This window comes from Ranitomeya imitator, chromosome 3, assembly GCF_032444005.1.
Source record: "Ranitomeya imitator isolate aRanImi1 chromosome 3, aRanImi1.pri, whole genome shotgun sequence".
Classification (NCBI taxonomy): domain Eukaryota; kingdom Metazoa; phylum Chordata; class Amphibia; order Anura; family Dendrobatidae; genus Ranitomeya; species Ranitomeya imitator.
Genome location: NC_091284.1, coordinates 124359411 through 124385888, shown reverse-complemented (window position 1 = coordinate 124385888; position 26478 = coordinate 124359411). Strand labels below are relative to the sequence as shown.

The 26478-nt window shown below is 46.4% G+C and overlaps 1 protein-coding gene across 4 annotated transcripts in view; it reads left to right on the top strand.

Moving 5' to 3' along the window:
- NCBP3 (nuclear cap binding subunit 3) overlaps nucleotides 1-21487 on the top strand; it is a 49836-nt gene extending 28349 nt beyond the window's left edge. The window contains exons 7-14 of one of the 4 annotated variants that reach the window (XM_069761379.1): nucleotides 6086-6202; nucleotides 6379-6487; nucleotides 7463-7562; nucleotides 13674-13771; nucleotides 17653-17905; nucleotides 19408-19553; nucleotides 19908-20078; nucleotides 21041-21487. In XM_069761379.1, the coding sequence (XP_069617480.1) occupies nucleotides 6086-6202; nucleotides 6379-6487; nucleotides 7463-7562; nucleotides 13674-13771; nucleotides 17653-17905; nucleotides 19408-19553; nucleotides 19908-20078; nucleotides 21041-21279 (1233 nt within the window). In that variant the 3' untranslated portion in view covers nucleotides 21280-21487. Of the gene's footprint in view, nucleotides 1-6085; nucleotides 6203-6378; nucleotides 6488-7462; nucleotides 7563-13673; nucleotides 13772-17634; nucleotides 17906-19407; nucleotides 19554-19907; nucleotides 20079-21040 lie in introns of all 4 variants that reach the window. The other 3 variants (XM_069761378.1, XM_069761381.1, XM_069761380.1) reach the window with 3 other exon arrangements.
- The last annotated feature ends 4991 nt before the right edge of the window (nucleotides 21488-26478 follow it).

The window sequence follows — 26478 nt, the reverse complement described above, 5'->3', positions numbered from 1 at the left end:
CACGGGTATCTCAAACCTTGGTATCCGCGCTGGATCGGTTACCCCTGCAGACCCCTGCCGTGGCCAGCGGGTCGCAGGAACCGCCACTCGAGACCTCCTTGCCAAGCTACAAAAGGTCCAGACAGGAACGTCGGTCTGAGTCCTCTTCGCGTTCCATCTCGCCGCCCGGCCCTCCCCCGCGGTTGGTGTCGCACCGATCCTCCTCCCCTGAGTCAGGCGAGGCTTTATCTGATGCGCCCTCAGAGGAGATTTCGGAGCTGGATCCTAGCCAAATCGCCACCATGAGTGAGTCGGTCCAGAACCTCATTCGGGCTATAAACCAAACCTGTGGCATTAAGGATCCCTCTACGGAACCCGCAGATCAGGCGGTTTCGTTTAGACGGGCCAAACCACCTTCAAAATTTTTCGCTCCTCATCCTGAATTCGAGGAAATCTTGGCCAGAGAGAGAGAGAGAGAATCCGACCAGACGTTTTCAGAGGGGAAAACGCCTGGGGGTGTTATATCCTTTTTCACCAGAACTTACCGCCAATTGGACGGTCTCCCCCTCGGTGGATCCCCCTGTTTCCAGGCTGTCCACCAACACGGTGCTTCCACTGTCCGGCGGAGCATCTCTGAAGGATTCTAACGACAGAGTTATAGAATCCTTCGCGAAATCGGCCTTTGAAGCGGCTTCAGCAGCGCTATGTCCAGCTTTTGCTTCCACTTGGGCTTCAAAATCCATCTCAAAATGGGCCAAGGATCTACGGCGAGGTATCCTGGACGGGGCTCCTCCCGCGCAATTAGCGGAACTTGCCAACCAGATTTCCCACGCTGGTGAATACCTGGTTTCCGCCTCCCTGGATGTCGCGTCTTGTGCGGCTCAGGCTTCCAGCAATGCCGTTGCCATCCGCCGGACCGTTTGGCTCAAGGCCTGGCAGGCGGACTTGTCCTCCAAAAAGTCCCTCACTAGTCTGCCCTTCCAGGGCTCTCGTCTCTTTGGTTCCCAGCTGGACCAGATCATTAAGGACGCCACTGGGGGCACAAGTTCCCTTCTCCCCCAGGCTAAACCTCGTCGCCCTCCTCCTAGACGGCAGTTTCGCTCGTTTCGGCCTTTTCGTCGCTTCGCTGCATCAAACTCTTTTTCCCAGCAGCAACAGAGGCCACAGGCACGTCAAGAGAAGAAGGCGGTGTCCTTCAGGCCCACTCCGTCCTGGCGTCCTCGCTATTCCCAGGGTAGATCGTCCAGGCCCAGGACTGGAAGATCCACTTCCGCATGACTCTCGGCAAGACTCCAGCCCAACTCCCAGGTTGGGGGGCCGTCTTCTCCGTTTCAGGGACGTCTGGATTTCCGCAGTAGAGGATGCATGGGTCAGGGAAGTTGTATCCTCGGGATACAAAATAGAGTTCGCCTCCCGACCCAGAGATCGTTTCTTCCAATCTTGTCCTCCAAAAGATTCCGCTCTGGTTCCGGGCTTCTTCGCAGCCATCACTTCTCTGCTTAGATCCGGGGTAATCGTTCCCGTCCCAGAAAAGGAACGGTACACGGGTTTCTACTCGAACCTCTTTGTGGTACCGAAAAAAGACGGCAAGGTTCGTCCCACTCTGGACCTCAAATTGCTGAACAGGAGGGTTCGCCTGAGACACTTCAGGATGGAATCCCTTCGTTCAGTAATTGCTTCCATGGAGGCTCAGGAATTTCTATGCTCTATAGATATCCAGGACGCCTACCTACATGTTCCAATATTTCCCGGACATCACCGTTTCCTGCGCTTCGCAGTGCAACAAGATCATTTTCAGTTCGTCGCCCTGCCGTTCGGTCTCGCAACTACGCCAAGGGTGTTCACGAAAATCATGGCGGCGCTGATGGCCATTTTGAGAGTCAGAGGCTTGGTCCTGTTTCCATACCTCGACGACATCCTCATCAAGGCTCCGTCCTTTGCTCAGGCCCACGAGAGCTTGTCCATTGTTCTCGACACCTTATCCCGTTTCGGATGGCTGGTCAACCGGAAGAAGTCCTGCCTTATTCCTTCTCAGCGCATCATCTTTCTGGGCATGCTCTTCGACACTCGTCAGTCCAGAGTCTTCCTTCCCAAGGACAAGAGATCCACCCTTTGTCGGGACATACTCTTGCTCCAGGGTCCTCGGCCTCCCTCCCTCAGATCGGCCGTGAAGGTTCTGGGGAGGATGGTAGCTACCTTGGAAGCGATTCCCTTCGCCCAATTCCATTCTCGACCCCTTCAGCAAGCCATTCTGTCTCAGTGGGACAGGTCGGTCTTCTCCCTGGATCGGCCGATTAGACTCTCCTTTCGGGTCAAGCGGTCTCTCAACTGGTGGCTGACGTCTCCTCTCATCTCCCAGGGCAGGTCCTTCCTTCCGGTTCACTGGCAGGTGGTGACAACGGATGCCAGCCTGATCGGCTGGGGTGCGGTTTTTCGCCACCTGACGGTTCAGGGCCGTTGGTCGCCGTAGGAGTCTGCTCTGCCGATCAACGTCCTCGAAATTCAGGCCATCTTTCTGTCCCTCCGCCATTGGGAAAGGATCCTCAGGGGCCTTCCAGTCCGGATCCAGACGGACAACGCCACGGCTGTGGCATATGTCAACCATCAGGGGGGGACTCGGAGCTCCTTGGCCCTTGCCGAGGTATCCAAGATCCTCCTTTGGGCAGAGGCAACGGTTCCGGTGATATCCGCGGTGCATATCCCCGGCGTGGAAAACTGGGCCGCCGACTTCCTCAGCCGCGAGGGTCTCGCGGCAGGGGAATGGTCCCTGCATCCGGAGGTCTTCCATCAGATTTGTCTTCGATGGGGAACTCCGGATGTGGATCTCACGGCGTCTCGAATCAACAGGAAAGTTCCGCAATTCGTCTCCAGGTCACGCGATCCTCTCGCAGTGGGCGTCGATGCTCTGGCCATTCCTTGGTCACAGTTCAAGCTGCCCTACCTGTTCCCACCCCTTCCATTACTTCCCAAACTGTTGAAGATCAAAGCGGAAGGGGTGCCGGTCATCCTGATCGCCCCGGATTGGCCCAGGAGAGCTTGGTTTGCGGAGCTCGTCAACCTTCTCGCGGACGCTCCCTGGCGCCTTCCAGACAGGCCCGATCTGCTGTCCCAGGGTCCGATCTGCCACCCGAATTCTCGGTCGCTCAGTTTAACGGCGTGGCTGTTGAGACCGCGGTTCTAAGAGCGTCCGGCCTTTCGGACCGGGTGATTCACACCATGATTCAGGCTCGGAAGCCTTCGTCTTCCAGGATCTACTACCGCACCTGGAAGGCCTACTTCCGTTGGTGCGAGTCCAACCGCGTTCCGCCTATGGTTTTTTCCCTGCCTTCTCTTTTGGCCTTCCTTCAGGCAGGGCTGGATTCGGGCCTGGCTCTTAGTTCCCTGAAGGGCCAGGTCTCTGCGCTTTCCATCCTCTTTCAGAAGTCCTTGGCCTCTCGGCCACAGGTTAAGACCTTCTTTCAGGGGGTAGCCCACGCCGTCCCGCCATACAGGGCCCCTGTGGAGGCATGGGACCTAAACCTAGTACTGGACGTTTTGAAGGTTTCTCCCTTTGAGCCTCTTAGGGAGATTCCTCTATCAGTTTTATCTTGGAAGGTGGCCTTTCTGGTGGCCATCACGTCCATTCGCCGCGTTTCCGAGCTGGCGGCACTGTCTTGCCGCCCCCCGTTTTTGGTCATTCACCAGGACAAGGTGGTTTTCCGACCCCCACCTTCTTTTCTTCCTAAGGTGGTTTCCACCTTCCACCTCAACGAGGACATCGTTCTACCTTCCTTTTGTCCAGCTCCGACTCATCCTCTGGAGCGATCGTTGAACAAGCTAGACCTCGTCAGGGCAGTGAGGATTTATCTGGATAGAACATCCTCTTTCCGGAAGACGGATTCTTTTTTCGTCATTCCTGATGGCACGCGCAGAGGCCAGCCGGCTTCTAAAGCGACTATTGTTCGATGGATCAGAATGGCAATTTTGGAGGCCTACCGGGTCAAGAACAGAGTGCCCCCTCCTGGGATTAAGGCTCACTCTACCCGGGCAGTCGGCGCCTCCTGGGCGGTGCACCACAGGGCTTCCGCCCTACAGCTTTGCAAAGCGGCAACTTGGTCTTCCATCCACACGTTCGCCAAATTTTACAAGGTCCATACCTATGCATCGGCGGACGCCAGCCTAGGCAGAAGGATCCTGCAGGCGGCAGTGGTGAGTCCTCTGACCTGATGGAAGTCTGTTTTTTTTCCCGCCCTTGGGACTGCTTTGGGACGTCCCATGGTTCCTGTGTCCCCCAATGAGAGGCGATAAAGAAAACAGGATTTTTGGTTGCTTACCGTAAAATCTGTTTCTTGAAGCCTCCATTGGGGGACACAGCTCCCTCCCAATGTTTTCTGTTGTTATCTGTTCTATGACTGTTCTCACGTTACAGTTCTCAAGTTTGTGGTTATGGTTTTTCAACCTTGTTTCATTATCTCCTACTGCTTTCTCACTAACTGAAGAGTATAATGCCAGTCGGTGGGGTGTACACTGCAGAGGAGGAGCTAACTTTTTTATTTGCATAGTGTCAGCCTCCTAGTGGCAGCAGCATACACCCATGGTTCCTGTGTCCCCCAATGGAGGCTTCAAGAAACAGATTTTACGGTAAGCAACCAAAAATCCTGTTATTGTCTGTGACTGGTTTTTACTGTAAATAAAGCACTCGGATTGCTGATTAGTCGTGTGAAACTTCTGTTTTAAGTCTATGGCAAGTATATTGCATGTGACTAGCAAGCAGCAACCGAAACTGCAACATATTTGGAAACGTATGAGACGGCCCCAATAGGTCGCAATGAGACACCATAGGAAATTATTACATCTGTGTCACAGCGATTTTTGGTGCCATATGACGTGTAGCCCTTAACCTTATACGTTGCAAATACTATGCTATAGTACAATGAAAGCCTTTTTTCTTTTTTATTATACCCGGCTTCAGCTATGTTCTCTAGACGTTTGATTGCGACCATACGCTAAGGGACCAGGGAAGCATCAACAAGGAAGCGGCGGACCATTAAGTGTATATATTAGACCCTTTGGTGTTATCTATAATGTCATCTGCTACAAAACACCATTATTAGTTCAGTAAAGGGGTTATCCGGTCTTCTAATTAGTCTGCTGTCACATAGTTTGACTCCAGACATTTATCGGAAGACAACGTATCCCCTGAATCACTACAGCGTTCGCATTACACGTCACTATTCGGTATTGCAAAGAGCGAGTGGTCGATTTGCAAAACTTCCTGACACAATTCGACTAGACTCATTTCGCTTGCATTCAGTGAGGCCGAACACATTTAGTTGGAATTTGGTGGGACGTATGTGGTGCACACTGCAAGGAATCGGATTCAGACATCTGTCACATATAATGACTACTGACTTTTATCAGAAGTTGGCCAACAACATCTTTAACTAGTCCTTAGATGTTGTCAAATTTTCACAATAAACCGATGAAAACTGCTAATGGCCTTTACATTCTGGTCTGTCAGACTGAAGAGTGAGGCATCATTTTGACTGGATTTCTTATTTGATGAGGCTTCAAAAAAGAGGTTCATCTTAAGGTTTGGATATTGCAAAAGGCTTTATGCTGGCAGGACACCGATGATTATGACCTGGTCCTGTGACCAGGAAATATTGTGCTAATATATTTATAGATAAAGAGAACATTTTAGGCTGGCTTCATGAGTCCTACGTTTCATGGCCCCGTGTTCAGACCTTGATTTCTGGACCAGCAGCTGGTTTGTAAAAATGTGATCCATATGCGGACCGTGAAATTCAGACATATCAAGCAGACCTTACTTTTTTGGTTTTACCAGAGGTTCAACATTAAGGGTTTGTCCACTACTTGGACAACCCCTTCTTGATCTAAACATTTGACTGTGAGAAAACAAACAAAAACCTATAAACTCCTCCTGTGCAGGCGCCAGTGGTGTCGGCACTCGCGGTCCTGGGGCTATCGTGTGATGATTGTTGTGACATGTGACCTCTGGCGCCCAATCAGCGCCAGCGTCACTGTCTCCGCCTTCAAACAAATCAAGCATGAAGAGGAAGTCCGGGCTGCAGCTAATCTGACTTCTTCATATTCAATTCAACAGGATGCGGGGACAGTGATAACAGCGCTGATTGGGGATCCAGGTGACGTGTCACAACACTCGACGGGAGCCCCGGGGAGAGCGAGTGCTTACACCATGGGAATGGCGCCAGCATGGGAGGTGAGTATAAGCTTTATTATTTTATCCGGACCAAGCATTGGATAGGAGAAGTTGTCCAAGTAATGGACAACTTCTTTAAGCATGATGCCATTGCTGTTTCTTGGATTACCGGTAATTTTTCTTTTGTTGGGATTACTGTGGATAAACAGGATACGTTTTTTTATCTTTTTATTCAGATGGATACACTCTCTCAGGCAGAGCAAGAATCCTTAATGAGAAATGATCTTCGGCTCTCCATGAAAATATTCAAGGGGAACCAGCTTCTTATGAGATTCGCTACCAAAGGTATACAGACTAGGAGCCCAGTGTTCTTCAAACTTCTCATTCAGGAAATTGTGATTGATAACAAAAGCATAGTGCTGCATGTGAATGAGACTTGTCTGCTTCATTTTGGGATATCCTCTGGGCAGTGTCTTCTCTACAGGACAGATGTAGAATAGCTGGTAAACGCATCTCATTAGAAATTTAGCTTGCATTTTCCCACTAACAAACTACGTTTTAATTAACAGGGCTTGGAATAATAAGTTCCATAGTTGGATGTGTTAAAAAAAATAAATTGTTCCTGTGCTGATATAATCTTATAAATGTGCCCGGCTATGTTCTGTGTAATGGCCGCGTCTGACCATGCAGGAACATTGGTCTGATCATACCACATCTCCTAGGCAGGGGAGGAAGCAAAAGAGTATACAGACAGGACAGCATGGGGTCAGACACCGCCATTACACAGCTGCGGCACATTTATAAGATTATTTCAGCACAGGAATATTTTTGTATCACATTCAATTGTAGAAATCATTATTATTCCACAACCTATTAATTAAAAAGTACTTTGTTTGTGGGGAAAACCCCTTTAATGAGGCCTAACAGCGAACCCCACATAAAGCTGTATGTATGTATGTATGTATGTTTCCTACTGCACTGTCAGCTCTTTACGATCTGTTAATAAACAGAAGTAATGAAATCCAATTTGTTGCTGGCCTATGGATATGATATCCGTGTCAGATTGCTGCTGTCCCAACTGTAGGGATTCCAGCTGTCCAAACCCACCAGTTGTTTGGAGAAGCTGAAGCACCTAATGGTGACTTTATTTTTTTCCCATTTATTTTGCCCACTAGCTGCTGTTATCAATTGATTTACTATCATTGTGAGACTGTCTATTGGAAGGAGCACAATGGCAGCTGTAGTTTTGTCCTTCCATGTACTGTTTTACTAGCAGAGGTCCTGCATTTTATTCATTACTCGGTGTCTTTGGCTTATTAGATGACAAGAAAGAGCTGGGAGCCGCCCGAAGAAGCCAATATTACATGAAGTATGGAAATCCAAACTACGGGGGCATGAAAGGAATCCTCAGCAACTCATGGTACTCTTTCTAATCTAGTTACATTTGCTATAGACGTTGATGTTGGTCAACAGAGACCCTAGAGCGCTGATGAAATCGTGCCCATTCTTAGCCCATATTGTTCTGCTTTCCCCCAAGTAACATAGAATATGTTTTTAGGAGAGGATCGCTGTCTGCAGTCTGTAGTTCTAGACTATTATGGCCCCTTTGCGCCTCTCACAAAGCTCATCTGTTAGCAGCTTCAGGCTATATTTGTCGGATATGGTAGATATATTGGTGAAAGTGTAAGGCATTGGCAATTCTATGAGCCAACATTCATGTTTATATAAAAACTCCACCCAAAAATTGACAGGTGCAGACTTGTCAAGTGCATTCTTGGTACATAAGAGAGAGCAGTGACATCATGAGAAATCCGATGTGAATATCTATCTATTTATTTATATTTCTAGTTATTAGCTCTATTTTCCCGTCTCCCATGACAGCACACCTGAGAGAGGGGATCCGCCCAGTCAGGACAGGAAACCTACTGAAATAAAAGGGCGGTACCTCTCCCTCGCTTCAGTTGGGTTTCCTGTCCTGAGGGGAACCCTTGTACTGAATGTACGGCGGTACGTTGATTGAAGATTCCACTCACCCACTCCTGTCCCGGCTCTGGAAGAACAGGCAGAATGCCTGTAAGCCGGCCTTCAGGTGGTGGAAGCGCCGTTCGCGGGTCCTGGGGCCTTAGCGCACGTGCGGGCGTTGGCAGCGCGGTCCGGAGTCCTGGGGCTCTTCTGCGGCTGTCACGCCGCTCTCTTCCTCCTCTGCTGCCGCCGGCTCTGATTTCCGGGTGCGCGGCAGTGATGCGCGCGGGGCACGCTGGGAGTAGGCGTGGCCTCGTGACGTCGCTGCTGCGCGCCGGGTCCAAGATGGCGGCGCCCATGACCGAACGCTGCGGCGTCTCAGGAATCCCCTGGCGGTCTCCGGTGGGCGCAGAGGTGGGGGAGGGGCCAAAAAAGAGTACCGGAAGAGGCGGTGAGCAGTGTGGATCACCCCTTAAAAGGGTGTGGATCCACAAGAAAAGTGCTCGTACGTACAGAGCTCAGCTATGGAGGACTGTACTGAGCAACACTCAAATCAGTCATCACCACAGCCGCAGCAGCAGCAGGAGAACTTATCAGGTGCCATGTCTGCTCACCAGCATACTAGGAGGAGAAGCAGCAGTCGTCCGGATCGGAAATCGCAGGACTCCTCAGCTTCTAGGAGGGACGTTGTCCGTACTCCAGATCAGCCTCAAAAGCCGGTACCCTTGAGTGTCAGCGGGTGGTGAGTGATCTTCGTGAATGTCACATGGTGTTAATGGGCGTCATATCTCTGCTTACTTATCAGGCGCCGAGGAAGTCTAGTGCTAAAACCAAGAACAAAGAATGTGCCCTCTGCAAAACCCCGCTAGCAGTCCAATGGCAGAAAAGCCTCTGTGCAGACTGCATTCAAAAAACTATTCAGGATGAATCCCCTGACTTTACCACTAGCCTCAGAGCCATGATTAGAGCAGAGGTTAAAGGGTCTTTAAAATCAGCCCTTAAAAAGAAGAGCAAGGTCTTAGAGACTGTTCCAGATTCTGATACCCCTCAATCTGATGAGGAATATCAAGAAGGACCTCTGTCTCCCGGTTCATCCTCTTCTGTGGTCTCTGGCTCCTCTTCAGATAGTGACGTTGGGGGCAGACCATGCTTCCTGACTGAAAATACAGATAAACTGGTTAAATCTGTTAGGGCTACAATGGGCCTTAAGGACGAGAAGGAGTCCAGATCAGTAGAGGACGTTATGTTTGGTGGTTTGGAGGATAAGAGGAAGCGTACCTTCCCTGTAAATAATAGAGTTAAAAACCTTATAGAAAAGGAGTGGAAAAAGCCAGAAAAGTCGGGTAGTCTTCCCTCAGCCTCCAAGAGACGTTATCCTTTTGATGATAAGGATTCAGAAATATGGGATAAGGCCCCTAAAATTGATGGTGCAGTGGCCAGATCTTCTAAAAGATCTTCCCTACCCTTGGAGGATGCAGGTGTCCTTCGAGACCCTCTAGACAAAAAGGCTGATGCTTTTTTAAAACATACCTGGGAGGCAGCCGCAGGAGGATTAAAGCCGGCAATAGCTAGTACATGTGTTGCCCGCTCCCTTATAGTCTGGCTGCAACAATTAGAAGATCAGTTAGTCTAGAGTGCCGAGAGATGAAATCATAGCCAATATGGCAATGACACAAGGAGCAGCGGCCTTTATAGCGGATTCCTCAGCCGACTCTGTAAGACTTGCAGCTAGGGCAGCAGGATTGTCGAACGCGGCAAGACGTGCCTTGTGGTTGAAAGGGTGCCCAGGGGACTTACCCTCAAAAAATAGACTCTGTTCCATCCCGTGCGACGGCAAATTCCTCTTCGGTCAGAAACTAGAGGACATTTTAGAAAAGGCTGGCGACAAGAAGAAAGGTTTTCCCCGTTTCCCAGTAGATATCAGACGGCCTTATTTTCGGAGGGGAAAATTCAATAGAGGTCGCCCCCCAGGAGATAGAAGAAACTGGGATTATAGGGATAGGAAAGGATCAGGGTACATGTTTAAGGGCCCCTCCACATCCACAAAAAAGCCCCCCCCCCCAATGACGCCATGCCAGAAGTAGGGGGAAGGCTTTCTTACTATCTTCATGCCTGGTTAAATATCTCCCCCAGTCGATGGGCGTTGGATGTTGTCAACGACGGACTAAAAATAAAATTTATTCATCTACCTCGAGAGACTTTTGTGTTAACACCATGCAGGAAACTTCCAGAAGAACAGCTAGCTCTGGAAACAGAGGTATTGGGGCTAGTTCTAAAAAAGGTCCTAGTAGAAGTTCCAAAAGTAGAGGAAGGAGAAGGGTTTTATTCTCCTCTCTTCTTAATACGAAAACCAGATGGCTCACTAAGGACTATTGTCAACCTAAAAAAACTAAATCGGTCAATAAAAAATTACTCCTTCAAGATGGAGTCGGTAAGCTCAGCGATAAAGATGCTGTTTCCAGACTGCTTCATGGCAGCTATAGACTTAAAGGACGCGTACTACCATGTCCCAATTCATCAAGACTATCAAAAATTCCTGAGGGTGGCAGTGTTTGTCCAGGGTCAGCTCAAACACTACCAATATGCCGCCCTTCCATTTGGTCTATCAATAGCGCCAAGGATATTTACAAAACTGATGTCAGAGGTTATGTCCTTCCTCCGTTCCCGGGACATAGTCATCGTCCCGTACCTAGACGACTTCCTAATAATAGGCAGATCAGTGGATCACTGTCTTGCACAAGTAAAAGAAGTGACTACGACCCTAGCCATATTAGGTTGGGAGGTAAATGTCGCCAAGTCGAGATTAACACCAGTGAAGGTTCAATCCTTCCTGGGGTTGAATCTGGATTCCACGCGTCAACTCTGTCTCCTGCCAGAGAACAAAATTCTCAAAATTCAAAGTCTTGTAGAATTGGCAATACATCAACCTGTGATGACACTAAGGAAGGCGATGTCCCTGTTAGGGTCACTAACATCCTGTATTCCCGCTGTAAAATGGGCACAACTTCACCTGAGGCAATTACAGTGGGAGGTCCTGTCAACACAGAGGTTGTTAAAAGGGCATTTAGAGGGAAAAATTCATCTCTCAATGCGCGTCAGAGATTCCCTAACCTGGTGGTCAGTAAGGGATCACTTGAGCTCAGGGGTTCAGTGGCTGACTCCAATAGAGGACGTGATCACAACAGACGCGAGTGGCACAGGATGGGGTGCACATCTGAGGTCCCTTTCCGTCCAGGGGTCCTGGTCCCATACAGAAAAACATCAAACATCCAATATAAAAGAGTTATTGGCTGTAGAAAGGGCAGTAAAACATTTCCTTCCAATTCTTCAGGGTCGCCATACCAGAGTAATGTCCGACAATTACGCGGTGGTAGCCTATATCAACCATCAGGGGGGAACGAGATCCTCTTCACTCATGAAGGCAACATCGGCGCTCCTTCAGTTAGCAGAATCTCACCTACTGTCTCTCACAGCTCTACACATAAAGGGGGTCGAAAACACGAAGGCGGACTACTTAAGTCGAAAAAAGCTAAGACAAGGAGAATGGTCACTGAATCCCAGGGTATTCCAACAAATAGTGCAGGCCTGGGGAGAACCGGTAATAGACTTGTTTGCCACGCTTCACAACAGGAAGGTGAACAGGTTCTGTTCGCTAGACCCGAGGGGGAACCCGGTTGCAGTAGATGCCCTCCGAATACCGTGGGAGTTCAGCCTCGCTTATGTGTTTCCACCAATAGCATTAATTCCGGTTGTAGTGAGGAAGATCAGGACGGAGCAGGCAAGGGTGATTCTGATTGCTCCATTCTGGCCGAAAAGGCCATGGTTCTCTCTCCTGAGACAAATGTCGGTAACCGATCCATGGATCCTACCAGAGGTCCCGGACCTGCTTACCCAAGGTCCAGTATGCCACTCTCAAGTGAAGGGCTTCCATCTGGCAGCCTGGAATTTGAGAGGGCATTACTGAGCAGACAGGGATTCTCGCCAGGGTTAGTTTCCACCCTGTTGAAAAGCAGGAAGCCAATTACATCAAAAATTTATGGTAGGACATGGAAGAGGTTTCTAGAGTTTCTAGGACAACCTTTGTCGGACGAGCCTCCTGTGGGTGCTATCTTGGAGTTTCTTCAAGCAGGCTTACAGTTAGGCCTGGCTACCAATACACTCAAGGTCCAAGTGTCAGCGTTAGGAGCTTTATACCATTGCAATTTAGCTTCCAATAAATGGGTGGCCCGTTTCATTAGGTCATGTAGTAGGTCTACACCGGTAGTAATTCAAAAAATTCCTCCTTGGGATTTAAATCTCGTGTTAGACGCTCTAACTAAGAAACCGTTTGAACCCTTGCAAGAATTATCAATTAAATTTCTCACTCTAAAAACAGTGCTATTGGTAGCCTTGACGTCCGCACGTAGAGTGAGCGATTTGCAAGCCCTGTCCATTTGTCCCCCATACACTCAGATATATGACGACAGGGTGGTCCTAAGACCAGACCCGGCTTACCTGCCTAAGGTAGTCCTTAAATTTCATAGGAGTCAGGAAATTGTGTTACCCTCTTTTTGTGTTAATCCAAAAAATCCAGGTGAGGAGAGGTTTCACACTCTTGATGTAAGAAGGTCTATGTTACAGTACATATCCTTAACTAGTCAGTGGAGGAAGGATCAGTCTCTGTTCGTAGCTTTCCAGGGTAGCAGGAAAGGTCATGGGGTATCTAAAGGTACTATTGCCAGGTGGATTAGAGAGGCCATTAGCTTATCCTATACTGCTTGTGGCGTTCCGATCCCTGAGGGCATCAAGGCACACTCCACCAGGGCCGTGGCTACTTCCTGGGCAGAAAAAGCAGAGGTATCGCTTGATCAAATATGTAAGGCTGCTACCTGGTCCTCACCATCTACCTTTTTTAAGCACTACCGACTGAATCTATCCTCCTCGACTGACCTTACCTTTGGTAGAAGGGTGCTGGAAGCGATGGTCCCTCCCTAAGGTGTTCCTTTCTCCAAAAATCTCTCAGGTGTGCTGTCATGGGAGACGGGAAAACACCATGGTTACTTACTGGTAGCCGGTTTTTCCGGAGCCCATGACAGCACCTGTATATTCCCTCCCTTCTTTTTTTCACCCTTGGGTGCGCACTTTTAGTTGGGTGTTTTTTGTTATTATTATAATGTGGTGGTGGATTACCATGTATACTAACCAAAGAGGCCTCTCATGCTCTGGAAAACCAACTGAAGCGAGGGAGAGGTACCGCCCTTTTATTTCAGTAGGTTTCCTGTCCTGACTGGGCGGATCCCCTCTCTCAGGTGTGCTGTCATGGGCTCCGGAAAAACCGGCTACCAGTAAGTAACCATGGTGTTTCCAGTGGTGGTTTTTTTTTTTTTTTTTTTTTTTTTTATAGAGAGGAGCACACGTGAGCATAAATTAATTTATTGTCTTTAGCAGATGTCTGTCTATAGTGTGATTTCTGTAGAAAAGCATGATAAGTCCTACGAATCACACTGCCTAATCCTGTGTATTATACTGTAAAAGTGATGAAGGATCCACACGTCTATGCAAGATTAACAAAACTATGCTTTATATGTAGGAAAAGGCGATACCATTCGCGCCGTGTTCAAAGAGATGTAACGAAAAAGAGGACATTTATTGGCGATGACGCACCTGACTACCAGCACCTTCATTCAGGTAACAGGACGTTGGTTGCAATGAGTTAAGATCCTAAGTAGAAATGTCAGTAATGGAAGCGGAGCGCTGTTTGTACCATTCTTTGTTGTGAACCACAGGAAATACTTTTAGCATATCTCTGTAGTATGGCCCCAGTTGTCCTTTCAAGACAAAAAAATTAAATCAACAAATATATTCTAAACATATGTTCTTCTAAGTATACCATATACACTACTCACAAAACGTTAGGGATATTTGGCTTTCGAGCAAAATTTCAGGTTGAACCTAAAATGCACTGTAATCTTTCTGGTGAACGTCTGTGACGTCTCTACACTTTAGAATGCCCCTGTCCAACTGTTCAATGTTTCAGTACCTTTTGCACAACTTGCTGTTCTCTAACAAGGAGCTTAATGGCAAAATTCACAACAGGTGTTTTATCCATGTAATGTTCACATTTTGACATCATGAGACCAAGCTTACACCTTACAATTGATCAGCAGTGCGTCGCCATTGCGTGGCTTCAAGCAGGATGTTCTCAGACAGAAGTGGCCACTGAGCTCAGAGTGCAACAGAGACTGAAAGAGTCACAGAAAGGCAGAGAAGAGGACATCCTTTGGCCACAACCCACACTGATGACCAGTTCATTGTGAACAATGCCCTTTGGAACCAGATGATGAATGCCATGCAATTTCTGGTACATTTAAGAGAGGTGAGAGGCACCCAGGTGTCACGTCAGACCACTCAAAACCGTTTATATCAGCATAGTCTGCATGCTAGATGACCTACAAGAGTACTTGACCACACCACCAGGCACAACCATATGGGCCAGGGAGCATCTACACTCAACGAGAGGCCTGTAAGCCTCAGTGCTGTTCACTGATGAAAGTCGATTCACTCTGAGCAGAAATAACCACCAATGATGTTGGAGACATCAAGGAGAGTGCTATGCATCAGCCACAGGTGGTGCCCCTACACAACCAACACAAGCCTAATTTCATCTTCATGGATGACCATACCCCAGCTCATTGAGGTCGAATCATTCGGAAACGGCTGCTGGACACTGGGGACCTCAAATGGAGTGGCACTTTCTCCAGACCTGTATACCATAGAAAACCTAGGGGATCAGCTGAGTTGTCATGTAGAGGCTCGTAACTCTGTACCCCAGAACCTCAATAGCCTGAGGGCCACACTTCAAGAAGAGTGGGATGCCATGCCTCAGCAGACAAAAACTTGGCTTGTGCATGGCATGAGCCGTCGTTGTCAAGCCATAGTTAATGCTCAAGGCCACATGACAAATTGAGACATTTACATTTGAGGGGGGAGGGTTATACCTACCACTTTTGTTAGCTTTTGTGTCAATAAATTGTTTGGGATGAGGAAATCGCTATTGCATGCTTCTAATTATAAATGCCCAGTTTCATAATAAAAGATCACTGTAGCTTGAACTTTTTACGTTTTCCTTAAATTTTGCCAGAAAGCTAAATAGCCTTAACTTTTTGTGAGCAGTGAATACACATGCAGGATATTGGAAGCTTTTCTCTGAATAATGAAGTGTGTGCATAGCCTTCGTCTTGTATGTGATTTTTCACAAATAGAACATATACCCTTCCTTTATGGTCACCTTTATGGTCGTGTGTCTGGGGGGGGGGGGGGAGGAGTTTGCATACTTTGTGTCTGCAAAAAAATTCATGGAGATGTGTCCGATTTTTGATCCAAATCACATATCAAAATCTCTTATAGAAATCTATGGGTCCTGGAAGATTGCGGCCAGCACTCTGTTGCATTCCTTTTACTTTTTACTGTTAACATCACAATGAATAGAAGCTATGGAATATTTTTTTTCCATCCACTAATTGAACAGCTGGTTTTAGAAGCAGAGACACTGCCCAAACACTGATAAAAAATCAGACAATTTTTTTGCGCACAAGAAAGATCACTGACATCTGTATGAGGTCTGACTGTTAGTGCGCCATTCAGGCGAGGTTCACCCTGGTGTTAGGAGTTCCAATTTTCTGTTCTGTTACCGGATTTCAAAACCCCTACTCCTGGAAGAAACTGGTCCATTGTACGACACAATCGGTGCCCTTAGCTATAGTGGGGTTTGTGTGGTTTCCGTTGGGATGGGCATCATTTTTATGGCAAAAAATCAAACTTTGCAAGCTGTGGTTTTTATTTTGGTTAAACTTTTGAAGCTTGTGAAGATGCAAGTGTGAACCTAGCCTTGATTATTTGTTTTGTTTTTTTTTGTTTAGCATTTGGATTTTTTTTAGCATACAATGCAATAATATTGTAAATCGATTTTATGTGTAGTTTATGAGCAGATTCAGTACAACTCTGTTCACACTACTGTTGCAGTAAGTTGAAAAGCTTGCTGCTTTTTTTTTTTTTTTTTTTAATAGAAGTGCGTATGTTTGAATAAGCTATTTCTGTATATGTACCTGTTTTTTATCAGTCCCCTAACTTAAGTATACAACTTTGTCCATCAAGCAAATAATAATAATAATAATAATAATTTTTATTTATATAGCGCCAACATATTCCGCAGCGCTTTACAAATTATAGAGGGGACTTGTACATACAATAGACATTACAGCATAACAGAAATACAGTTCAAAACAGATATCAAGAGGAGTGAGGGCCCTGCTCGTAAGCTTACAAACTATGAGGAAAAGGGGAGACACGAGAGGTGGATGGTAACAATTGCTATAGTTATTCGGACCAGCCATAGTGTAAGGCTTGGGTGTTCATGTAAAGCTGCATGAACCAGTTAATTAATTTTTTTTTTTTTTTTTTAATATAGGCCACACAGGCCTAAAAAAAAAAAAAGCAAATGAAGAAACACATTTAGTAGGTGGTAAAAAATATATAACTACTGACGATACAATGCTGTGAAAATTGTATATTGTGCAGACAAGCCGGGCATGATGTGATCTTGCTGGGCAGTGTAATGATTTTCACTATTCCAGGTCAGCATCAGAATCATTTTACTACAAAAAACTGACCAGCACTTCTGCACAGAATAAAAAAAGTGTGAACAGGTGCAAGCTGCTCGTATAACTGCAGAAAAATAAAACAAAACAATACCGCAGCACTCATAAGTACGAAGATGTATGCAAAGATTGACTATATGAAATTGGGATTGCATTACTGCTATATAGAATATGCTTGGAGAAAGAAAGTTATGTCTTGTGATGACTGGTGGGCTCTCATGAATTTGCCAATTCAGGAGCTAAGTAATTTCATTTTTATAAGTATACTCTACAAGTGCTTCTCACAAAATTAGAAGATCTTCAAAAAGTTAATTTATTTCAGTTCTTCAATACAAAAAGTGAAACTCATATATTTTATATAGAATCATTACAAACAGAGTGATGTATTTCAAGTGTTTATTTGTTAATGTTGATGATTATGGCTTACAGCCAATGAAAACCCAAAAGTCATTATCTCAGTAAATTAGAATGCCGTAATTAACAAAAAACACATGCAAAAGGTTCCCTAAGCATTTAAAAAGGTCTCTTAGTCTGTTTCAGTAGGCTCCACAATCATGGGGAAGACTGCTGACTTGACAGATGTCCAGAAGGCAGTCATTGACACACTCCCCAATGGGGGTAATCCACAAAAGATCATTGCTACAGAAGCTTTAATTATCTTTTTGGTATTCTAATTTAGTGAGAGGCACTTGTATATAGCAGTAATGCCATCCAAATTTCCTATATTCAATGTTTGCATACATCTTAGCAATTGTAGAGTGCTCTTGTATTCTTTTGGTTGCATTAAACAGTAAAATGATTCTGCCATGTGGCTAGGATTATTCATAGATGAGCTTTTGGGGCCTTTGGGCTCTGTAGCTTGGCTCATAGGTTGAATATTTGCCTGATATGTAGGCCTGGTGAATGTTCCAGAGGAGCCAATAGAAGAAGAGGAGGAGGAAGAAGATATGGATGAGGATGACCGTGTTGTTGTAGAGTACAGAGATGAACTTCAGGCTTTTAAAAGAGAGCGAGAGGGAGCAAGACGTTCTGCAGCCAGCACCTCAGACTCTGATGAGATGGACTATGACTTGGAACTGAAGATGATCTCCACTCCATCACCAAAAAAGAGCATGAAGATGACTATGTATGCTGATGAAGTGGAGTCGCAACTAAAAACCATCAGGTAAGGCCCTCTTCTAAGACTCAGGGTGGAAGGGTTGTATTCTAGAAAATTATCCTCTGAAGAATGAGTTGATTCCAAAAGTGATCATAGTTCTATTTATATGGGAGTCACTGTACAATACACTTTCCTTCTTGGCCATACACACTAGATAACTGTACGTGAACACTTGTTGGGTTGACAGTTATATATCCTAATTCTCCTCCACCATACACATGCACACATTCATTGGGCAGGCATTCTGCACCAGGAGAAGGGGGTTAAGCAGCTGCCAGACTGCTCTGATGGCCCCTCTTTTCATCTTGAATGTTGCAAATTGTCTCTTCAGAGAGGAAGAAAACTGGAATTCTAGTGCCACCTCTTGGTAGTAGCAACTCCTAAAAGTTAATGTCGACCCCTTAACGAGCCTTGTCACATGACTCAGGATAAAAACAAAACCAGAATCTCAATTTGCAGACACTGTGTTTTGGGGTACTGCCCCTCGTCACTGCAAAGTGGAGATCTGGTTTGGCTGAGTGAGAGGCGTCTGACCGGGATCCAAGAAGTATCGGTTCTCCTTGCGGAGAGTGACATGTTAAGCATGTCGTGGTGAGGAGACTTAAAGCTGCAATGCTCTAGTCCTCTTCCTCTCTGAAGAGACAATTTGCGCATTTCCCTGAGTAGCATTGCGGCTTCAAGTTTCCTCATCTCGACATGCTTAACATGTCACTCTCAGCAAGGAGAAACAATACTTCTTGGATCCTCATCTTGAATGTTAAAATTCAGCACTTTTTTTCCAACAACATCTGCTTTCAGGGGACAGTCTGAGTACCCCATAATCATCTAAGGTGTATGGCTACCTTTAAAAGGGTTGTGCCCCCAATGAGAACTGCACCAACCACAAGGACAGGGCTCTCTAGTCCTTTGTTTGAAATGATCTGCAGTCGATGATGCGTACCACCGCTCCATTTAAATTCTGTGGGACCAACAGGCAAGCGTTATACTTAGGTAGCACCATAGACTTTGAAGAGCACTCTGTCCGAACGAATGAATCGGATCCCCCATTCTGTTCAGTAGTAATGAAGCCCCCCCACCTCCCCCCCCCCCCCCCAGGATTCACCAACTTGCTTATATTTTGGATAGGTGCGATGCTGATCCAACCCTTATATTAGTACTATAGTAGGCGCCAATATTACCAAAACAAACCATACTAGAGGGGGGGTATAAAAAAAAAATTGTACTAAGGTTCCCTTAGAAACATGTTTTCTGAATGTAAGGTAAGGTAATGAAATGGGGGGGGGTGTTAAAATAAAAAAGAAATTGCATTTGCATGTCAATGTGAAATATTAACCACATAAAGTAAAGATGTTTTATTGTATGTTCCCCTCTAAAATCCTTTTCATATTGAGTGTATATGTTCCACAAAGTGTCGTATTTGTAGAGATTAGCCTTCCCATTCAGCTGCTAGGCTATATTCTATAATTGACTACTAAACGGTTAACATCTTCCATTATTTCCCTGTACAGGAACTCGATGAGATCAGATTCCACTAGTAGTGTGAAAAACCGAATTGGAAGTAAAACCCATTCTGAGAAGCCAGCTGACATCCGGCTCTTACTGGAAGAGAAGAGACAGAGCGGTACAAGTAGACAAGCAATCGGTGTAAAATCTGGTAAGACCGCCTAAGCATGCTTATTGTAGTGCTGCAATGTGCGCCAAACTGCTGTCAGGAGAGCCACATGTTTGGTCTGTATTTTGTTTATTTCCATGATTATTTGGATTGATGGACATATTCGAACAGCCATTTTATCTGACTAGGCCGAGGGGTGCGGGTCACAATCACTAGGATTGGGACAGTTGAGAGTGAACGATCAGTCCATGATTAGAAAAAAAAAGCAGATTTCTCCCCAAAGTTTCCTACTTTCCTGTGTACTCATTGAGTTATGAAATAACAATTAGATGAGTTACTCTTTAACACTTTGAGCTGAACTGAATCGTAGAATCTGTTTTCGGTTCCTCTATGTAGATGTGCGGCAGAGGCTCGGAAAAAGGCAGCATTCACCAGAACCAAGGAAGATTGTGAGTAAGGTTACAGAATCTCGCAGAGAGCCCGTGTCTGATGTGCACAGCCGGCTTGGTGTACCAAAACAAATGGAAGGGAAGGGACTCTACTCTGACAGCAAAGAGAAGAAAACAGGTTGGTTATATATTTACTAATTGTGTAAAATAAATAAATCTGGTTCCCCTATGGTGTTAGTCTCTTCACAGTTTTCCGTATTTCCTTGCCATATCTCACTGACTAAATTCTCTAACATATGCCATTGTATAATCCTGCAGTGGCATTGCAAACATCGGCATTTAACTCCCATTGTAAAAAAAAAAAAAAAAAAAAGAAATACACGGGTGTGTACCAAAGAATACACAGATTTCATTTAATAGAAGATGTCAGTGCTGCAGTTAAAGGCTTCATTATTTGTCATTGATGTCCATAAAATGGATGTCATGCCAGAGTTGTATCACTGGCTTCAAATCTATTCAGTGTGCCTTGTTTCTTGTGGTAATTGGATTTCCATAATTATCTTGGTCACTGTAACGGGACCATCTTCATTAGATGCACGGCCATCTGAATTTAGCAAGAAAATGACATTTAAAGATTTGTGTTTTTTGATACGTGACCTTACGAGCTTGCTGCAACTAGAAAATACGGATTAGATCATAGTTATCAAAATTAAATTAAAGTCCAAATATACACTTACCAATGATACGAGGATGAAAAGATCTCGATTTACAATAGTCTGGTTGAAGCGCTTGTGTAAAGTTGGAGAGCAGCCTTCTTGGCTTGTACTGCCATGGGAGGGATAGAGGGTAGAAGAGGCAAGCGGCAGCAGGGAGAATGGTGATGCTGCTCTCATGACAGCAGCTCCCTCATAAATCGCAACAGTGCATGACCATGTTAGTTATGTCCCCCCACTCATATATAAGCAAAGGATAATAAGGCAATCAGCCTATATGGTAACATGCCTGTTTCTTTTCACTGAAGGTTTCCTCTCTATAATTATTTTTTACACGCACGCACGCACGCACGCACACTGTGAGGTATCAATAGTTTTGTATATGGCACGACGTCAGATTAATTTTGCTGATTCTCATCCATTCCAGGAGGCTTGTGGAATCGACTAGGATCTGCAGCACCTAAAGACAAACTGAAAAGCCCTGAGAAGGGGCAGAAGGCCAGTGCAGCTCCAGAAGAAGACGACTCCGTGTTGCAGAAGGCCTGGGGAGCTTTAATCAAAGAGAAGGAAGAGATTCGGCAAAAGAAAAGCCGCCTGGACAACTTGCCTTCTTTACAGATTGAAATCAGCCGGGAGAGCAGTTCTGGCTCCGACACAGACTCATGATAATAACGATAAACTTGCGTTTCGTTGGACAATGGCTTCCTGTAGCATGGCAGCAACTTGAAGATGTGCCGCTCCTGCCTTTCAGACAATTGTTTTGTTTTTGTTTTTTACTGAAGTTAAGACACCAATAGTGGCAGCGGTGTCCTCAACAAGGCTCTACATAAGTGATGTCTCGGTGTAACCGGGAATTAAAGTGTATTGGGTCATATGAAGTCTTTCATTTTTTACATCTTGTATAACTCACTGTGAATGGGTATAAATACATTTCTTTCTAATTTGCCCGCCCCCCCACCCCCTCCCCCCCCTTTTTGACAGGGGTGTAATTTTAATGTACAGTCCAGAGATCTGCTTTATAACTTCCAGCGCTTGTGCATCATCATCCTCGGTAACACTGAGGTCCCTCAGATAAGTGATACCAGTTCTCTGTATTGCAAGCCTTATTTCTTAATGTGATTGTGTCCAGAACTATTAGGGTATACAGCAACTTTAACCTCTAGTTTCTACATGATCTGTGGCAGCTGTGGATCCACATAAGGGTTAGCCCCATTGAGATTCAATTTTATCAGTCCTCTGCTTTACTATGAGGAATTCCTCAAAATAAGTAAAGTGATAATTCTACTTATTTCTGAACCCTTTTTTTTTTTTCTTTTTTCTTTTTTACCTTGGTGCTGCCAAAAATTCCTTGGAGAAATATTGTGAATATGAAAAAGAGGTGGAGGAAATCCTTATACAGTGCATGCAATGCAGATTTTGTAATTGGATCTGCACCAAAATCTGTGACCAATCCTATACAATTGAATGATGCCTTACGACAAGTCTACCAAAAAGCTAAATTTTCAGCAAAACAAATCTGTTTTCTCCTTCGCCTCATTGGGGGACACAGAACCATGGGTGTTATACTGTTGCCACTAGGAGGCTGACACTAAGTGAATACAAAAAGATTAGCTCCTCCTCTGCGGTATACACCCACACGCCGGCTCCAGGCGAACCAGTTCATGCTTAGTATCTAGTGATGAGCGAGTGTGCTCGTTACTCGGGTTTTCCGAACATGGTGGTCTCAGAGTATTTATGGCGTGCTCTGAGATTTTGTCGCCGCAGCTGCACAATTTGCAGCTGCTTGACAGCCTAAATACTTGTGGGAATTCCCTAACGAACAGGCAATCCCCACATGTATTCAGGCTGTCAAACAGCCGCAAATCATCCAGCTGTGGCGACTCAAACATAATCTCCGAGCACTCCATAAATATTTGGAGACCACCTGAGCATGCTTGGAAAACCCGAGTAACGAGCATACTCGCTCATCACTACTAGTGTCTGTAGGAGGCACATGGTTCTGGTCTTCAGACCACTATTTTTTTATTTTTTACGTTTTATTTTTGATTCTTGCTTCTTTTGCTGGATTACAGGGGGTGATGGCTATCTTCAGGGTTCTGATCTCCCCAAACTATCAGGCGGGAACGTGGAATGTTGCCTCCACATACCCCCTTCTTCACTGTCGAAAGGTATGCCTGAGCTTTCTTTAGGGGCAACAGGTCCCTGCAGGGCACCGATCTCCCCACACCAGCAACAGATGGGAACATGGAGTGTCGCTTCCATGTACCACCTTCTAAAGCCAGGCTTATTACAGCCAGACCACAGTCCTCCTCCATCCTAGGGGAGCTAACCCCTGGGATGTCCAGAGGCACTTATGGCGTCTGAGCGGCCCCCCATTGCATCACCACTGACAAACAGTGATGGAAGGAGGCGGATGGCTCCTCTCCACCTTGCGGACAACGGGAGAGTGGATGGAGGGCTCTGCACCGTCCTCGCTGCAGCAGCTGACCTGCAGGCAGAGCAGTCTGAGCTCTGCTCATCACTGGTAAGCGGTCCTCGCCTGTCGATCTTTACCATTATGGTGCCCTGCCCTTTGGTCCTTGGTTTTTTCCTCCCCTCCAGGTGTGTCCCGGCCGGTGCTGAAAATTTAGCCCCGGCTTTGGGCCATGCTAGGCTGCAACCTGGTAGTCCCGCCCACTTAGTCGTGTCACGCTGTCGGCTCCGCCCACGCTCTTGGCGCTGAGTGAAACCGCCCTCTGGCATTCCCGGCGGCCATTTTTTCATACCGACCCCCTTCTCGACACACATGGGGAACTCCGGATATGCTGCTCGCAATGGCATAGGGAGCGGAGCTACTCTCGGCAGACATCTTCATCTTCCAGACTTTTTTTTTACTTCAGTAGACTGTTCAGGAGCGCAGGGCATCGGGAGAAACGTTCTCAAAGGGCCACAGGACCTGGGTAAGATTTCAGCTGCAATACACCCATTGGTCCTTCTCTGCAGTAATTCCCTGGTTATTAGCCAGGATCCTTCCTATTGAGACACATTTGCAGGGTGACGTATAGAGGTACACCATGTCACTCTCTAAAAGACCTCCAAGAAGGCTAACAAAACAGTGTTTTTCACCTCATGTACCACCTGGCAGACTTTGTTGCCACGGTGACAGAGTACGCCACACTGCAAGGCCTGTGATGCCGAATGCGCTTAGGAGCCCTTTGCCCCTACTGAACCCAGTGTACCTAGTCCCCCTGAGTAGGCTTCGTCACTGTCGCAGTCCATGGCCTCATTGGCTAAAGCAATGGAGTCCCTCCAAGATCCCTCCACGGGTTGGGGCATTTGTCGGCCGGTCTTAGAAGGTTCCACTACAACACAGGAACTGTCGGCCAGCAGGGGCCGTTCTCAATTACAAAATACATGCGTCTTGAAAACGAACCCATAGCACGTCTCCCGGGCCCTCTCGAGCCTCGGCATCCGCAAGCTGTTTCTCATTCCCCCTCACCAGGGGTTCGCAGCGCCCAGAGCTCTGAGTACATTTCTGACGTGTCTCTTGACCTTGGCTCGCCGGAGTATAAGGTGATTCTGGATAGTCTCACTGAGGCCGTCAACCAGACTTTAAAGGTAACCTTCTCTCGGAGGCAGTGGATCTGGCCAATCAAATCTCCCTGGCCGGGGACTATTTGGTGCATGCTTCATTTATTGTTTTTTTTAATTTATCAATAAAACTTGTCATTTTATTTAAAAATATATATATTTTTGTCAAGTTAACCTTATGCACACACGACAGCTTATTCCAAGTCATTTGTAACTACAGTTACAGTGGAGGATCAGTTACACAGATCAGATATGGATTATGAATTTTCTTCAATGGCAAACTTTGCACCAAATCTTGTAGACTTCTTAGCAGAACTGTAGCGGATTTGCAAAGTGTGAAAATCCGCAGCTTAAACTGACACTTCAAATAATGTAGATACATTAATGTAGATACAAAATAAGATCGACCAAACAAGGCAAACCTTTACTGTTCCACCACCCCAACCACTCCATATACCAGACCTCTACCCTTCCCTAATAACCTCCCTCTCCAACATGACTGAAGGAGGCTTACTCACAACCTTTCCAAATCACACCTCACTACCTGTGCACTTGACCCCATCCCTTCCCACCTGCTCCCCAACCTCACTAGCGCTCATTCCAGCCCTAACCCATCTCTTCAACCTATCTTCTGGTACCTTCCCCTCTGCCTTCAAACATGCCATCATCACACCCATCCTCAAAAAACCTAATCTTGACCTAACTGCTATGTCCAGCTATCGCCCTATATCACTGCTCCCGTTTGCGTCCAAACTCCTTGAGCAGCATGTCCATGCTCAACTTTCCTCCCACCTCTCATCTAACTCATTGACAACCTCCAATCTGGCTTCTGCCCCCACCACTCCACCGAAACTGCCCTGACCAAAATTACTAATGACTTACAGCCAAAGCTAACAGATAATTCCCCATCCTCCTCCTTCTCGACCTGTACTCTGCCTTCGACACAGTCAATTTCTTCTACAGATTCTTTCTTCCCTTGCCATCAAAGACCTTGCCCTGTCCTGGATTGCTTCATACCTTTCCGACCGTACATTTAGCGTTTCCCACTCCCACACTACCTCCTCATCCCACCCTCTCTCTGTTGGAGTCCCTCAAGGCTCTGTCCTGGGGCCCCTACTCTTTTCCATCTATACCCTTGGCCTAGGACAACTCAAAGTCCCATAGCTTCCAATACCATCAGTATGCGGATGACACTCAGATCTACCTCTCTGGCACAGATGTCACCTCTCTACTGTCCAGAATCCCGGAGTGTCTATCAGCCATATCCGACTTCACCTCTCGCTTCCTAAAACTCAATGTAGATGAAACCAAACTCATCATCTTTCCTCTATCTCGCGTATCTCCCCTACCCCGACCTATTATGGTGAACGGCATCACGCTCTCTCTTGAAATCCACTGCCTCGGAGTAACTCGATTTTGTCCTGTCCTTCAAACCGCACGTCCAAACTCTTGCCATATCCTGTCGCCTCCAACCCAAAAATATTTCCAGAATCCACCCCTTCCTCAGCCCTCAATCTACTAAAACTCTTGTGCATGCTCTCATCATCTCCCGCCTTGATTACTGCAACTCCCTCCTCTGTGGCCTCCCAGCTAACTCTTGCACCACTCCTGTCTGTCCTCAACTCTGCTGCCCGACTAATCCACCTCTCTCCTCGCTACTCCCGTTTCTCCCCTCTGCAAATCCCTCCACTGGCTCCCAATTCCCCAACGAATCCAGTTCAAACTACCAACACTGACCTACAAAGCCATCCACAATCTGTCCACTCCCTATATCTCTGAACTAATCTCCCATTATCTTCCCTCACGTAATCTCCGATCCTCCCAAGACCTCCAACTCTCCTCCACACTTATTCGTTCCTCACACAACCGCCTCCAAGATTTCTCCCAAATATCCCCCATCCTCTGGAATTCCACACCTCAACACGTCCGATTATCCACCACCCTCGGATCTTTCAGACGGAACCTGAAAACCCATCTCTTCAGGAAAGCCTACAGCCTGCAATAACCATTCTGACCCTCACCACCACCCTCGACCTTCTGTCTCTTCCCCATTATCCCAAAGAATGTAAGTCTGTAAGGACAGGGTCCTCTCCCCTCTGTACCAGTCTGTCATCGTAAATTTGTTTACTGTAAGCGATATCTACAACTTTGTATGTAACCTCTTCTCATGTACAGCACCATAGAATTAATGGTGCTATATAAATAAATAATACATTTGTTTTGTTTGTTTTTTCTTCCCATGTGGATGAGATGGCCGCGGGATGCCGCGCGTGCACAAATGGCGATCGTAGCGGC